We start from the raw sequence: 14,591 nt of genomic DNA on the forward strand, positions 1-14,591 counted from the left end.
CTCCTGCAAATCAAATGGAATTAAAGATCATTTGTTCTTAAATTTTCAAAGCAGTGTATGTACATCTGCATAGCCCAAATAATGTTACAGTTAGAAGTCAGATGAGTGAAAGTTTGAGTTAATATCATGATTAAAAAATTGGTATTATTTATACTCTTCAATATAGACAGGCCTGAACCCCATTAGAAAGATCACTAGGGTTTATATTTTTTGTTTGCCTTTTAAAGAGACCATAGTGTATTTGGCATCAGCGTGCTACAATGAATCTCTGCCATTGTTAAAGGGTCCACATTACATTTCTGAACGATACAACTTTCTAAAACACTTATAAACAGTTCCTTACCCAACCATGGGATCCAATACGATTGCTCTCGGTTCTTCCAAGTCTTCTGATATCAAGATCTTTCTCATAGTCCCGTTAAGTCTTGTCACCTCTATGCGGTCAGTACCGGTGTCTGTCCAATAAAGGTTTCGGGCAACCCAGTCCACAGCAATGCCATCGGGATGTGCAATCTGAGCTGTGACAACGAACTGACTAGCTGATCCATCTATGAAAGAGCGGCGAATGGCCCTCACCTCATCATCAGTCCAGTAGATGTATCCTTCCACGGGATCATAGTCAATAGCAATGGCATGACGGATGTCCTCCAGCTGCAAGACAATGTCTGTAAAATCCGGGGTATCCAAGGAAATGCGCCTCAAGTCCGTCCTGCGGGCTAGGAGCAGTAACTCGGTGGCACCTGAATATACCAAAACCAAACAAACAAAAAAAATATCCTTAACTCAAAAATCCCACATGATAAATATGTAGATTCTGAGCAAGATTCTCAGCTGGTGCAAATTAGTGTGGCCCCATTGACTTCAGTGGTACTATGCAGATTGATCTGCACCACTTGAGAATCTAGCTCAAAATTCTTCAGTGTGAATTTTGGATCCAATGCTGAATGATTCCCAGGACATTTGAAGTTCCTTTCTGTAGAAATGGACCATTAAAATCTGCATGACATTAAGAAAATTTTGATGAATACTGCTCTTTTGGTCCAACTAATACCTGTTTACTTTTAAGATTTTTTAAAGATTGTTATCGATTTACATTTTCAAAGCTGTGGAAAATTAAAGGAGGGTCAGATAGTTATTTAATGACAGATGTTGAGATTCAAAAAATAAAAGCTTTATAACTGTTACAATACAAATTGTCAACATCACGTCAAAATATACAAGGTAAAATATCCTTAAATCAAATTAATAAACTCTCAAGCAGCATTTTCCTTATTCTATCTGTAAATTTTAATTATCAATGGAAATACTTTTTCATCTGTGTGTGTGTATGGTAAAATCAATATTTACCAATATTTCTCAATAAAAATTGAATTCTTCCAAGACTGAGAGACAGAGACAGAGACAGAGACAGAGAAAAAGAAAGCTCTGAAAGCAAATCGACAAGTCTGTTGTGACTATATTGGAACCACCAGTTGGCTACCCTCTCCTAGATAAAATATCTGGTGGAAATAGGGAAAAATCTTTCATTAAAAAAAAAGTGTGTTTAAACAGTGAAATACCTATGAAACAAGAAGCTAATATAAAACAATGAGACTGACCTTCCTGTGAAAAATTTGTGTCAATCAACCTTGCTTGTTTAACAGGGGGAAATGCATTATATTGCTGGGATTCACTCATATTAAGCCAGATGAACTCTTCATTAACACATCTAATGAAAGAAGTCTATATCAAGATGTGAAGACCACTACTACAAAGGCTTACAAAGTCATGCTGAAATAAAGTGTACTGATGCCTTTACAGTCTTTAGATTTACAGAGGGGAAAAAAATCTGTTCATTTATGCTGTAGATGATATTTCCATAGAGCACAGCACAAGCTGTTTGTTCACCTAGTGGTGAATTTGTCATTGTATCTGAACAGATTTTTATTTTCAATTATAATTTATTTTGCAGGGTTTTAAATATTTTTTTTATCCTATGCCAATAAATTTCATTTTTATTTAAGATAAATCACCTCACCCAATTTCAGTTAAGTTGGTGTATCTATTTGGTAAGGAGTCACTGGATGGGTTTAAGAGGATCACAAGCAGGGCTGGCTTTAGGGGGTAGAAAGCAGAGGAATTGCTTGGGGCCCCAGAAAGCCAATGTACATGTTGCAGTGTCTGAAGCCCAAAGCCCTGAGCTTAAGGTAGGGGGCTGCAAGTTCTTCTAGTTGGCGCTGGTGGGGGGTCACACTTCCCCCCCGCTTTAAGTCCAAAGAGGGTCATCAGCTCAAAATGGTTGAGAAACACTGCTAAAGAAGATGGTGATTTTGAACAAGTAAAGTATAGAACATTAATACAAGTGTTCTTTCTTAAGAATGGACTAAAAAGACCTGTTATTCTCCATCCTGAACCATCGCATTCTCATTTAGAAATATATGTATACATTTTTCAGCTATTTAGCTAGTGAAAAACTCTTCTTTTATGCATTATCCAATGCAGGTTTTCCCCATCCCGCAACTATATTTTTATGCATTCTTTAAACTTTAACATGCAACTTAAACAAAAGAAAAACATACCAGGGTGACAAGGGTATGCTACGCAGCAATTAAACACTTGCGGCAGGCCCATGTCAGCTGACTCAAGCTCGGGTTGTGAGGCTATAAAAGTGTAGTGTAGATGTCCGGGCACAGGCTGGTGCCCAGGTTCTGGGACCCTCCCCCGTCACAGGTTCTGGAACCCATGCTCCAGCCGGAGCCCAAACATCTACACTGCAATTAAACAGCTCGAAAGCCTGAGCCCAAGTCAGCTGACATAGGCCAGCTGCGAGTGTTTAATTGGTGTGTAGACAGACACTAGGAGTCTCATGCTTACAAAAGTTCAAAAAAAGTAAGCAACCTTGTCACAGAAGTCTATTAACATACCATATCCACAAAAATAAATAAATGAATAAATAAATAAAATCTTGATTCAATGTCAAGGTCAAAACATACTCACATTGAATCATCATATATGCAGTAATAGATGCACAAGTAATCAATTTGCCACCAACTACCTCAACTATTCATAGTCAACTAACTAATGATTCTCCAATACATCCTCATCAGAATCTACATCACCTTTTATCCAAGCTTCCTTTTGACCTAAATTGTAGAAATATGATTTTGGAATCACTGATTAATCTTTATCTTCATCATCATCATCATCTACTGCAGTTAAAGTGGTAGGAATGCATTACCATCAGGTTTGCAGATGATCAAAAGAGGTCATATGAAGTATTTCAGATAGTAATTTTAATATGTAACTTTAAAAAAAACTTTCTTGCACATGGCTGAAAGTTTCGAAGGACTACTGCTAGTTTGCCAGAAAGACTTCAGCTGAGTAAAGTACTGTCTGTGCTGAAATTAACCCTTAAAATTGACAAACTGACCACCTGATTGTTTCCAAATAAGCTCCATTTCAACACAGCATTAACAAAAGAAAACAGAAGAATTTTGTTTAGTCAAACAGACTGCAGGCTGGTCTCCATTGGAGAACATACAACGGCATAGCTATATCTCTCAGGAGTGTGAAAAATCCACACCCCCGAGAGACACAAACATACCGACCTAACCCCTGGTGTAGACAGTGCTAGGTCTATGGAAGAATTTGTCTGTTGGCCAAGCTACTGCCTTTTGGGGAGGAGAATTACCAATGCCAGCAGAAGAACCCCTCCCATCAATGGAAGTATTGTCTACACTGTGTGTTGCAGATGTGCTGCCGTAGCATTTTAAGTGTAGACATACCTGTGTCTCTAGGACCCGTGTCTTTAAGACCTCATTCAATATCAGGAGATAATTGGCTTTCAGTTAACCTGTGTTGCACACCGGATCTTTGAGCTAAGCATTTCATGGTCTTTATCTAGGAGCATAGCAAACATTCCACTCATCAGACAAAACCAACCCCGCAAAAACATGGCCAATCAAGCAATAAAAAGTTAAAAACGTACTTTAAAGTGATTATCCACACCTCCGTAAATAGACAACTTATCTGGCTAGTTATATCGCCTTTGAAAGCCATTCTGTTAGGAAAATGGGAATTGATTAGCAGAGAAGCACCTCATCAGAAGTTTAGGTTGAAGCAATATCACTTCAGATGACCTCATCAGGCTCTCCTTGTCCTGATTAATACCAAAAGTAGTAAATCTCAGAGGTTGGAATATCTATAGGATGACCACGGGCCACACATCACCACCGTGATCATCATCAAGGAACAAACAAGGGAGGACTCAAAACTAAAATCTAGACAAACTTGTACAAAACATCAATTGAAAAGCCTCATATAACATTGGATTGTGATGACTATGTTCACAGGAATATGCAAGACATGTAGGTTGCTTAAGACCTGAGGTTTTTAAATCTCAGTATTTTGCTAATTCCAATTCCAGAGATCATTTAAAAACAAACACACACACAACTGAAGTTCAGCTTCAAGACTCTGTACATACACTATCAGTTTTCCAAGATAACTACTCAGGATAGTGGCGGCTTGTAACTTTTGTCCTTTGACACGGTAATGAAGTTTAACTTAAAATTTGTGTGTTTTTGTTTCGCTTTGGTACAAGATTAAAACTAAAACCAAAACCAAGAAGCTTCTGCCTCCACTGGTGAACAATACAGGAAAAATCATACAGTATACGCATACTTAAGAGGAAAAAATGCAGGAAAGAGTATTTCAAGTTTGTGCATGCCAGTGTACAGGGTTCAGGTCATCATTTATTTGGGCACTGTAACTCCTTATGAATTTACAAAATGGCTCAAAACCCCCCCACCACCAATGGATTCAAATGCCTCTAGGACTTCAGTGGGGCAGGGGAACACACAGGAGCTACCAAATGTAATGTACTTTTTTAATTCAAGTGTTACGGAACTATATTTAAAGTTAGCATTTAACAGTACACCAAAAATACTGAAGTAGTGCTATAAATTAAAAGGGCAGGTTTTTAAAATCAGGTCCTCTGATTACCATCTTGCTGATCTCCCACACAATTTATGAGAATTTTAGCACCCAATAGTTTATACATGATTAAAGTTGGAGACCAAGACAACCATTGGGGGGGGGAGAGATAACTCACTGGTTTGAGCATTGGCCTGCTAAACACAGTGTTGTAAATTCAATCCTTGAGGGGGCCATTTAGGGATCTGGGGCAAAAAACTATCTGGGGATTGGTCCTGCTCTGAGCAGGGGGCTGGACTAGATGACCTCCTGAGGTCCCTTCCAACCCTATTCTATGATTTAAATATTTTATTTATATATATATATATATATATATATATATATAAATAAATAAAAGTTAGGTGTTCGTGGGAACTCACTGGGTGCTCAGTACTTTTTGAGAAGTCAAGCCACTTATTTAGGTGTCTAAATATGGAAGCATTACTCTAGGGCACCCATGTTTGAAAACTTTAGCCTACTTTTATTAAGCAGTTTTAAAGCTGGCTTTGCAAGCTTGCAGTGCATTGTGTTAGTTCTACTACTCCTAATATTTCTCTAGAAAGTCATTACTAATAATCAAGTCTAATTTAAACACATGGGGTGGGGGAGAGATCTGGGAAAGAATGGGACGAAGCAAGCTGATACTTGCAATGACATAACTTTAAAGTCAAGTGTGTCATGACCTGCCAAGCTTTACAATGAATTCCAGCTTTACAATGATATAAACAAAGCATCTGCTTCTTGCCCTGGTGATCTGTACATTATTTTACTTTAAAACCATTGTTGGTCCCTCAGGCCAACAGTGTTTTTTTGGTATTGGTCCAGGACTATATAAATAACAAGACCCAGGCCTAGCACAAGTCTAATTGTCTCTCTGTGGCTTATCAAGCATAAGTAATGAATAAGTTCTCAATACAGTTATTACATATTTGATTCAACTTCCTGCTCCGAAAAATCTTTCCCTTGATTTTTATCCCACCCATTGTTGTATCAGTTGCTGTCAGTCTGCCCCTGCTACTACAGGAAGAGAGAAGAGAGAGAGAAGATTTCTCTTCTAAATGACAACAGCCTTGAATTTGCAGAGGAAAAGGACAAGTGTCCAGAAATCAAAGGCAAATTTCTCTCTCGTTTAAAGGGAGGTGGGAAAAGGAACAATTTTAAAGTTAAGATTCTTGATATACATATATATGGAAATCTGGATTCAGGCTTTACAGGCTGTGGAGGCAGAGAATTTAGGAGTTTTTTTCCCCAAGCGGTAGTCTTACACTGCAACAGGAAATACAGAGTTCTGGAAAGAAAGCCAGACAGACAGACGGTTGCTAGATATGGATGGGATAAAGAATGTCTCTTCTTGACAGTGAACAGGAAGACCAAAGCAAGGTTCACACTTAAAAATATTTTTTTTTACAATGCTACATTAGAAAAATGTTATGTCTCCTCACTAAGTGAAAGCAACTACTGCAGTGTTCATTCCTTTCCAAGTGCCAACAATTAAACTGTACTAGTGGAAGAAAAAGTGGGAAATTATAAGAAAAAGTCTAGTGCACGTAAGGGCACAGAATGCAAGCAAATGAAAGGAGAGATCTTCCCAAGATCAACAAGAATGCAGTAGGCCTCTAAAACAAACTCAAATTTTACCATTAAAAAAATGAAATGTCAAACAGCTTGTATAAACAGCATATATATAGCCAGAGTGTCAACAGAATTAGGTTCATATGGTGCATGTCATACTGAAAAACACCCCAAAGTGCTTTACAGAACAGCAAGCTAAAGTATCACTAGTACAATGACAGTGTAGGTAAAGTACTGGGTATAGCAGTTGCATGCTCAAAATAGCTCTGTAAGCCTTGGACATATCAAGTGAGGAATTGCTGGCGGGCAAACTGGTCATTCTCCCTCTCTATTCTTTGAGTAATGGGGATTTTTGAAGTTTCACCCAGATTTTGGAGGAGTGTTAGCACTAGAAGTAAGCCAAAGTCCCAATTAGATAACTGTTTTCTTTTGGAAGGGGAGTGGAAATTAAAAGTGTTATTAGTCATGAGGAGAATAACTAACTTTATCCCAGCTCATACATCAACCCTTCCTAAAAGACTCTGGAGAGAAGTTTATGGAATCTACCCAAAACAGGAAAGGGGGGAAAAAAGAAAAGGTATTGTTCTGAATAGTCAGAAAAAAATGAAGTTCCTCTAAGGTGCAATTAAAAAAAAAAAAAAAACCACTAGAAAAAACACTTTGCTATAAACTGAGACTATTCAAAAATGCTAGTTGTCATGGAAACTGCTCAACGAGGGTCAGCCAGCCTCACCTTTGGCTGCAAGGATCATTTGTCAATGCCAAATCATTGCAAACATGCACACAATACTCACCCTCCAGATCTTTTCCTTCTGGCCAGCGCGCTAATCTAACATACCAGACAAATAAGGATCTCTGCTTCTCAGAGGTATTCCTTTCAGTATGAAACAATTTATTATTTAGTTTTGGAATTATCATGATTCTTGCTCAGATCACCACTAGAAGATAAAATTGCCTTGAAAGAAAGAAGCATTGTCTCTCTCTTCATTTTCACTACTCTTTAACTGGAAATCATCTTTTTTCCCCAGCAAAGTCAAAAATGTTAAAGTTTCAGCCGAGGTTTTGAAATGTAATTATTCAGCTTTTTCTTGGTTCTTTCAGCACAACTGAAATTTACTGAATGGATCTGGCTCACAGGGGGAAATTGATTTTTTTAATTCACCGTGTTCAGTTTCACTCTTTCCATGACAGACATTTAACAGGCCAACTGCAGAGTAAAAATGGAAAATCAATTTATTTCACTAATATCAGTAAGCAGCCTAAAAGAGGAAGTCTACACAAACAAGAACAGATTTACTTCTTTTAGATCCTTGGGAATCCTGCTGGCCTGCTCTTTTTAACTGTGATACCCCGCAAAATTCACAATTTTAACATTTCACAACTACCAAAGCAATCGGCGGCCACTTGGAGCTGGCCCTGTAGGGCTCAGGAAAGTCCTGTCTCCCTCACCCACAGCAACCCCAAGTCTCTGTCACCTTCCCCACCTCAAAGAAAGCGCACGATCGTCAAAGATACCTTTTTATTATTATATAATCTCTGAGCAAAGCATAACAACTTTGAAAGCTGGACCATACCCAACACACAGGCCTTCCCTATATCCCTTTGGTCTTATCCTCCCCCAGCAAAAGTCTCTTACCAGCTGTGATTTACCAGTATGATGCATACTGGGGCATTAGCTCAGCACAGCTTGACGTCCTAGAATGTGAAACGAGGCTTGAGGTGTATACATTTTTACTTTGTTTTGCACGGACTACTCTAATCCTGTTTAGCAGAGGGGTATACAGCACATATTGACCAAGGAAATGGATTTTCCATTTTTAATTTCCATTCTACCTCTTAAAAGGTGGGCCCATTATTTTGGAAGATTCAGAGAGCATAAACAGGCAGAGTCAGAGTTTAAGACCAGAGTGACCACCGGATCATCTCACCTGATCTCCTGTATATCAGAGGCCACAAAATACCATCCAGCCACCTCCACACCAAACAACCATATTTAGACCAAAGTATTATAGCCCTCAGGAAACTAAATTATTGTGTGCCACAGGCAGAGAACAGAGGGACACACAACTTGATATCAATATGATCATCCAAGTGTCTCTGCTGCACATACTCTACATATTACTAGCACAATGCTTTAAAGTGATTCTTAGTAAATAAAACCACTGATATGAAGAACTATGCTGTATGTCTGAACAGGAGCACACTAATGGTTCAGTGTCTCATGTTCTTATGGAGAGAACTGAGTAAAAATTGACTCATTATGAACCAGGCAAAGAAATAAGCTGATAAATGTATGGGTGTGAATACCCGATTCCAATAACAGAGTTTAAATCATTATATGAGATTTTTATTTATGAAAATAAATTCTCTTCGTACACTTGCCTCAGATAATTTATTTGACAGGCAATAAAATCATCATTACCTTGTTCATCATGGTAAGGATGGGTAAGTACATTTTTTGCATGGGCTGGCAATTCCTCATGACAATTTTGCAAGGCTGCTTTGGAATCTTTATGCTTTTTTGCTCTTCTATGTATAAGAGGCAATTTATTTTAATAAGGTTCTCACAGACACATCTAGCCATGTTAAACAATCAGGAGAAGGAGTGAAATAGGATGAGAGAAGAGGAAACACTGAAGAGCAGCTACAAATCCTAGAAAATGTCTTAAATTAAATATAAAAGGGTATTCGTATAAAGTACGTTAATAAAATTATTCTATTTAAAATTAATTCTGCCTGTATCATTGTATGGGTTTTTTCCCCCCTCTTGCTTCCTTTTCAGGCGAGAGAGCCTGCATGAAAAAAGGCTCTTTGTTTTACAAAAGTTAATTTGATCCTGATACTTATTCTTCAGCTGTTTGACATCAGGATCATTAAAGCAATCCGATCCAATGTTAAATTTATTTAGATTTTCAAACTTGAGTGCCTAAAGTTAGGCACCTGAATCTATACTTAGGCACTTCAGTAAACATTGCTTGATTTTCAGGGAGGGATGTTGATCAGTCATATTTCCCAAACAAGTCAGCTAGACCTCTGGATGCTCAATACCTCTGCAAATAATGCCACTTTTATTTTAGTGCCTAAATATAAATTCAGGTGCTTAACTTTCGGCACACGAGTTTGAAAGTTTCAGCCTATGATGTTAGGTATGCATAGGGTAGGATAAGTAGCAGCATTAAAGAGATATTTTAATTTGTTGGATGTCACTAATCAAGAAGGGATGAAAATATTTAATGTACAATAACAGAAGTGCTTTACAGACATTAATTAATTGAGGCCAGGTCTACACAACAGACTTATATCGGTATAACTATGTTGCTCAGGGGTGTGAAAAGTCCATACCCCTGAGCGACAGAGTTATTCCAACCTAACCCCTGGTGTACACAGGGCTATGTTGGTGGGAGAGCTTCTCCGTCAATGTAGCTGCCACCTCTCAGGGAGGTGGATTAACTATACTATGGGAGAAGCTCACCCATCAGCATAGGAGTGTCTTCACTTAAGCGCTACAGTGGTGCAGCTGTGCCTATGGAGCGGTTTAGGTGTAGATCTGCCCTAAGAAGCAATATACGAGGTAGCTGTTACCTCCCTTTTTAGAGATGAGAAAACCAAGGCTCAAAATGCTTGCCCAAAGCCACACAGTCAACCAGTGGCAGTGGTGGGACTACACCCCAAATATTTTGTCTCCAGTACCTATTCTTTAGCCATGAGACCATGCCTTCTCTTTTAAAAAAAAAAAATAGAGAGATGAGCCTATTAATAGAACACAATTAGAAATTTTCCAGGCATATGCAAGTCTTCAGGGAACATTCCCTATAATTTATATCTGTACTGGAAAAGCATAAATCATTCCATCATACTATTTCCCATAATAATATTTCCAACTCATGAGCCCCTTCATACACATTATCAAATGAAATGGACAAACACCTTTCTTGCAGAAACTACGTAAAGTTTATTCCTAAATAATCTTTCAAAAACAAATCCTACCATCTTTGCAGGTCTTTCCATTCTCAAGGAGTTTCACACCAGTGGGACAAGCACACTGATAAGAAGGCTTGATAGGAGACATCAAACACAAGTGGGAGCAGCCACCATTATTACTTCCACATGGGTTTGTAGCTGTTGAATATAAATCACACAGATTAATGTTTTTAATAATAAATTACCTCATCTCATGTGTCAGGAGGCATAAGGCTTTTTGAGTTGTAAGAGTCTGTGATAGGAAAGTGGATAAAGGAGGAAATAATAAACACAGAACAAGTAAAAGTTAATTCAAAGCATTAAGAGTGGGTAATTATTGTACCCAACTGCGAAGACATTGCGTATTTCCTTTCTTGAAAATGTGCATTTGGCTCTACATAGGATTCGTGTTTCATCTGTGCTCTTATCAGTTTCACAAACTACTCAGCACCAAAACAAGCAGCAGCATGTACAAAAATACAAAATGCAAGCAAGATAAATTCATTAAAAGGTTAAGATGGCGGCTATCCTACAGAGCTAGTCGTGTTTAACACCATTAGCCACATTAACAATAGTTTCCATTCAGGAACATGGACTTCTCAGGTAATGCTCAAGAGAGAGAAAAAATACAAGTCCCCTATTGCTTAAATCTCCAGCACATGGCCCCCTTAAAAATAAATAAATAAAAAGGAATGCTGCACAGCATCACTATGGCTGGCAAGAGGAGGAGGAGGAGGGGTGAGATGTTTTATTAATGTTAAAGAACAACGTAAAGAATATTCAGTGTCCCTTTGGGTCTATTCCTAAATCCCCTGCTTTGGAAACTGTTGCATCATAAAGCAAATGGAGCCATCCAGCTCCCTCGCAATTTCCTCCTGTCTCCAAACAGAAAGGCATATCAGACTTTTACAGATCAGTTCCAACCTGCGGCTAGAAAAGAAAGCAAGACTCCTTACCATTTGGCTGCCTCTGTTGGCTGAAAACATGGATATCCATGGGAGAGAAAATGTTGGAATGTATTTCACGCAGGTCCTCCCCAGAGTACTTGTTGCAGGCCAAGATAGAATGAGTGTTCCAGTCAGTCCAGTACAATGTGTCCCCAAACAAAGTCAAAGCAAAAGGATGTGGAAGGGATCCTTTAACCACTGCTTGCCTAATAGGGTACAAGGAGGAAAACACATGTGCACATATAATTAAAAGTATGCTTTTGTTTTTAATTTTATGTTTAAGTAGTGTAGTATTTATGAAAAGGTGTTACATTGATAGCATTGCTGAACAAAGCCTTTTGTTTATCCATGGAAAAGCACATTAGCAACGGAGGGCAATTCACTTTCTATTGGCCAATCCGTTGATGCCAGAATGCCAACAGATGCCAGCTGTGAGGGGTATATAGCTCTACTAACAAAGCACTATAAAAGTGCCAAGGAGTAGTTACCTTTTCAAAGTGCTGCACAAACATTAGAGTCATATTGAGATTACCAACTCATTTCACACTTGCCAAACTACTGATAAATAATTCAAGTCAATTCCAACCTTGACACAAATTTAGAACTGCAAGGGTTTGTGATCTATTACCAAGCCTCTAGGCCAGCCATCCTCTTCCAGCTTTACTATTATTTTCAACCATTAGAAGAATAGCTATAGTGTCAAAAATTTAACTATTACAAAGTGTTTAAATACCAGAGTTCTTTTTATCATCATTTATTACACTAGATTGTTTTAATATTTATTAAAAGCAAGGCCATTAAGAATCTCATCTACTGGCCACATTGCTATGATATCTCTTCTCATCCCAGTTTCCCGTTTTATGTGGTTCTTACCTATCCCCAAAATGCAATTCAAACTTTGTGGAAGACAACATGTTCAAGTTTCTGCTATGTTGAAATCAGTCATTATGAATCTGGCCTCATGGGATTCAAACTGAGTAATTTGCGGGTTTTTTTTTTTTTTTTTAAGCAGCTTGTTCTACCTCACACACATGAAACACTGTAGCTGACTTCCAAATACCCCTTTACCCAGTGTTCTGTTCTGAATGTTATCAATTTTTAATACCTCTATGTTTTTGCCATTCCTTCCTTCCTTCGTTGGTGTCAGTGTGTAGCTTCTGCTTAGAAAATGAAGTGGGACTTAACAAAAATGTATACAGGCCTGTCGCATCTTAGGTGCATTTAACATGTGCGATTTAAGCTTTACGCGGTCGGCAAAAACAAAACAAAACAAAAAAGAGAAAAATAACAATTTAAATACTGTTTCTGTAGTGTGGGCGATTCTGCCCGCCACTACACTCAATGTAATTTTGACTATACGCGATTTTCGCTTTAGGCGCTGACTGCGGAACGTAACCCCAGCGTAAGATGAGACAGACCTGTATACATTTCCACTAGACATTCAGTTGCTGGCACAGGTCAAACTCATTTTGGCAAACTGCATTTACTTAAGAGGACTACTAAAGTAAGGCAACAAGGAGTCCGGTGGCACCTTAAAGACTAACAGATAGTAAGGCAGACATTCTAAAAGATAGTTATTGAACCCCACTTCCCATGAATTCTGGAGACACATTCCTGACCAAAGATTAGGGCTTGAGATACAGGCTCAGTTTCTTTGGGATCAGGATTTGTAAGATGTACAATGACCAGCCAGCCTCATTTCAAAGTCTTTTCTTGAGTGGAAAGGAGTTGCATAACTTGGAGAAATATCCATACACTCCCTCGTACAAAAGAGTCAACAACCGAATGAGGGACAACAATACTCTCACTTTTCTGATCAGTGTTAAAAGCTAAGCAGCAGGACAGTATTGTGAAGTATGAACCTGTACTGGACCAGTGGCTCTTAGGATAAAGGATGTTGCAATTTCTAGTACTTTCACTCTAGCACATTTAATTATCAATGAACTGTCTTTTAAGAACTGCTACTCTTCAATTTGCTAGAAAAACAAGCTGATTCATTTAATGGTCATGTTTATGTTCTAACACCACACTAAATAAAATCTTCTATTTCCTTATATTTTGCAATAGGATCTCAAGTATCAAATCATAACTGCTCTTTTACATGCCTCCATCTGAGTCAGACAGGTATATATTAGCACCTAATTAAAATGAGGAAACTCAAGTTCACACATTGTGAGAGACTATTATAATCTAACTTTCAGTTGAAATCCAACATTGTGATAATGAAGCTTGACCTACGAGGTACTCCCAGAATAATGGAGTTTTAAAAAATATGTGCCAAATAGCCATTAAAAAGCTTTCAAGTATGCATAATTAGCCACAGGTTATAACACGGGTAGGCAACCTATGGCACGCGAGCTAATTTTCAGTGGCAATCACACTGCCCAATCCTGGCCACCGGTCCAGGGAGCTCTGCATTTTAATTTAATTTTAAATGAACCTTCTTAAACATTTTAAAAACCTTATTTACTTTTAGTTTAGTTATATATTATAGACTTATAGAAACTGACCTTCTAAAAACGTTAAAATGTATTATTGGCATGCGAAACCTTAAATTAGAGTGAATAAATGAAGACTCGGCACACCACTTCTGAAAGGTTGTCAACCCCTGGGTTATAACAACAGGACCAGAATTTGTCCAAGTCTTTTAACACATCACATGATAATTAAAAACAGCAGAATTCCAAGGTCTCACTGATTACCAACCCTCTCACTGCCCCCCGCCCCCGTCCCCCCCAAAACCCAGTGGTCTGAACACTCAAGGTCAGATTTTTCAAGAGTGCTCAGCGTGCACCTACAACTCAAGCCATATTTTTCAAAAGAGCTCAGTTCCCATTTAAAGTGCCCAGATTTTTAAACATCCTCAGGCCCCAAGAGCCCTCAAAGAGAACATGTCATTGAGAACAATGGAAGATGCTGGGTGCAGAGCACTTTTGAAAATCTAACCATTAACATGCAATGCATAAAGTGAATTGTGATCCTTATCCAAGCCTGACCCTATCTGGAAAAGTTCGTAAAGAGTAGGAAGCTACTTCACTTGATTGCTCTATCAGTTATGTGATTATACTTAAGTGTGTGTTATTTTTTCCTGTAGATAAAAGGACAAGTCATGGTGAAAAAGTCTTTCAACCTAAGTACACAGGTTCTGGTTTCTGGTAC

The 14,591-nt window shown here is 38.3% G+C and overlaps 1 protein-coding gene across 1 annotated transcript in view; it reads right to left on the reverse strand.

Annotated features, from left to right (window-relative positions):
* The window catches only part of LRP6 (LDL receptor related protein 6), a 202,185-nt gene that overhangs the window by 76,416 nt on the left and 111,178 nt on the right, over positions 1-14,591 (reverse strand). Inside the window, exons 4-6 of the mRNA XM_034784364.1 lie at positions 11,442-11,638; positions 10,513-10,644; positions 344-740 (exon numbers count right to left, since the gene is read on the reverse strand). Coding sequence (XP_034640255.1) covers positions 344-740; positions 10,513-10,644; positions 11,442-11,638 — 726 coding nt within the window. The remainder of the gene's footprint in view (positions 1-343; positions 741-10,512; positions 10,645-11,441; positions 11,639-14,591) is intronic.

This window comes from Trachemys scripta, chromosome 1 (genome assembly GCF_013100865.1).
Source record: "Trachemys scripta elegans isolate TJP31775 chromosome 1, CAS_Tse_1.0, whole genome shotgun sequence".
Taxonomy (NCBI): domain Eukaryota; kingdom Metazoa; phylum Chordata; order Testudines; family Emydidae; genus Trachemys; species Trachemys scripta.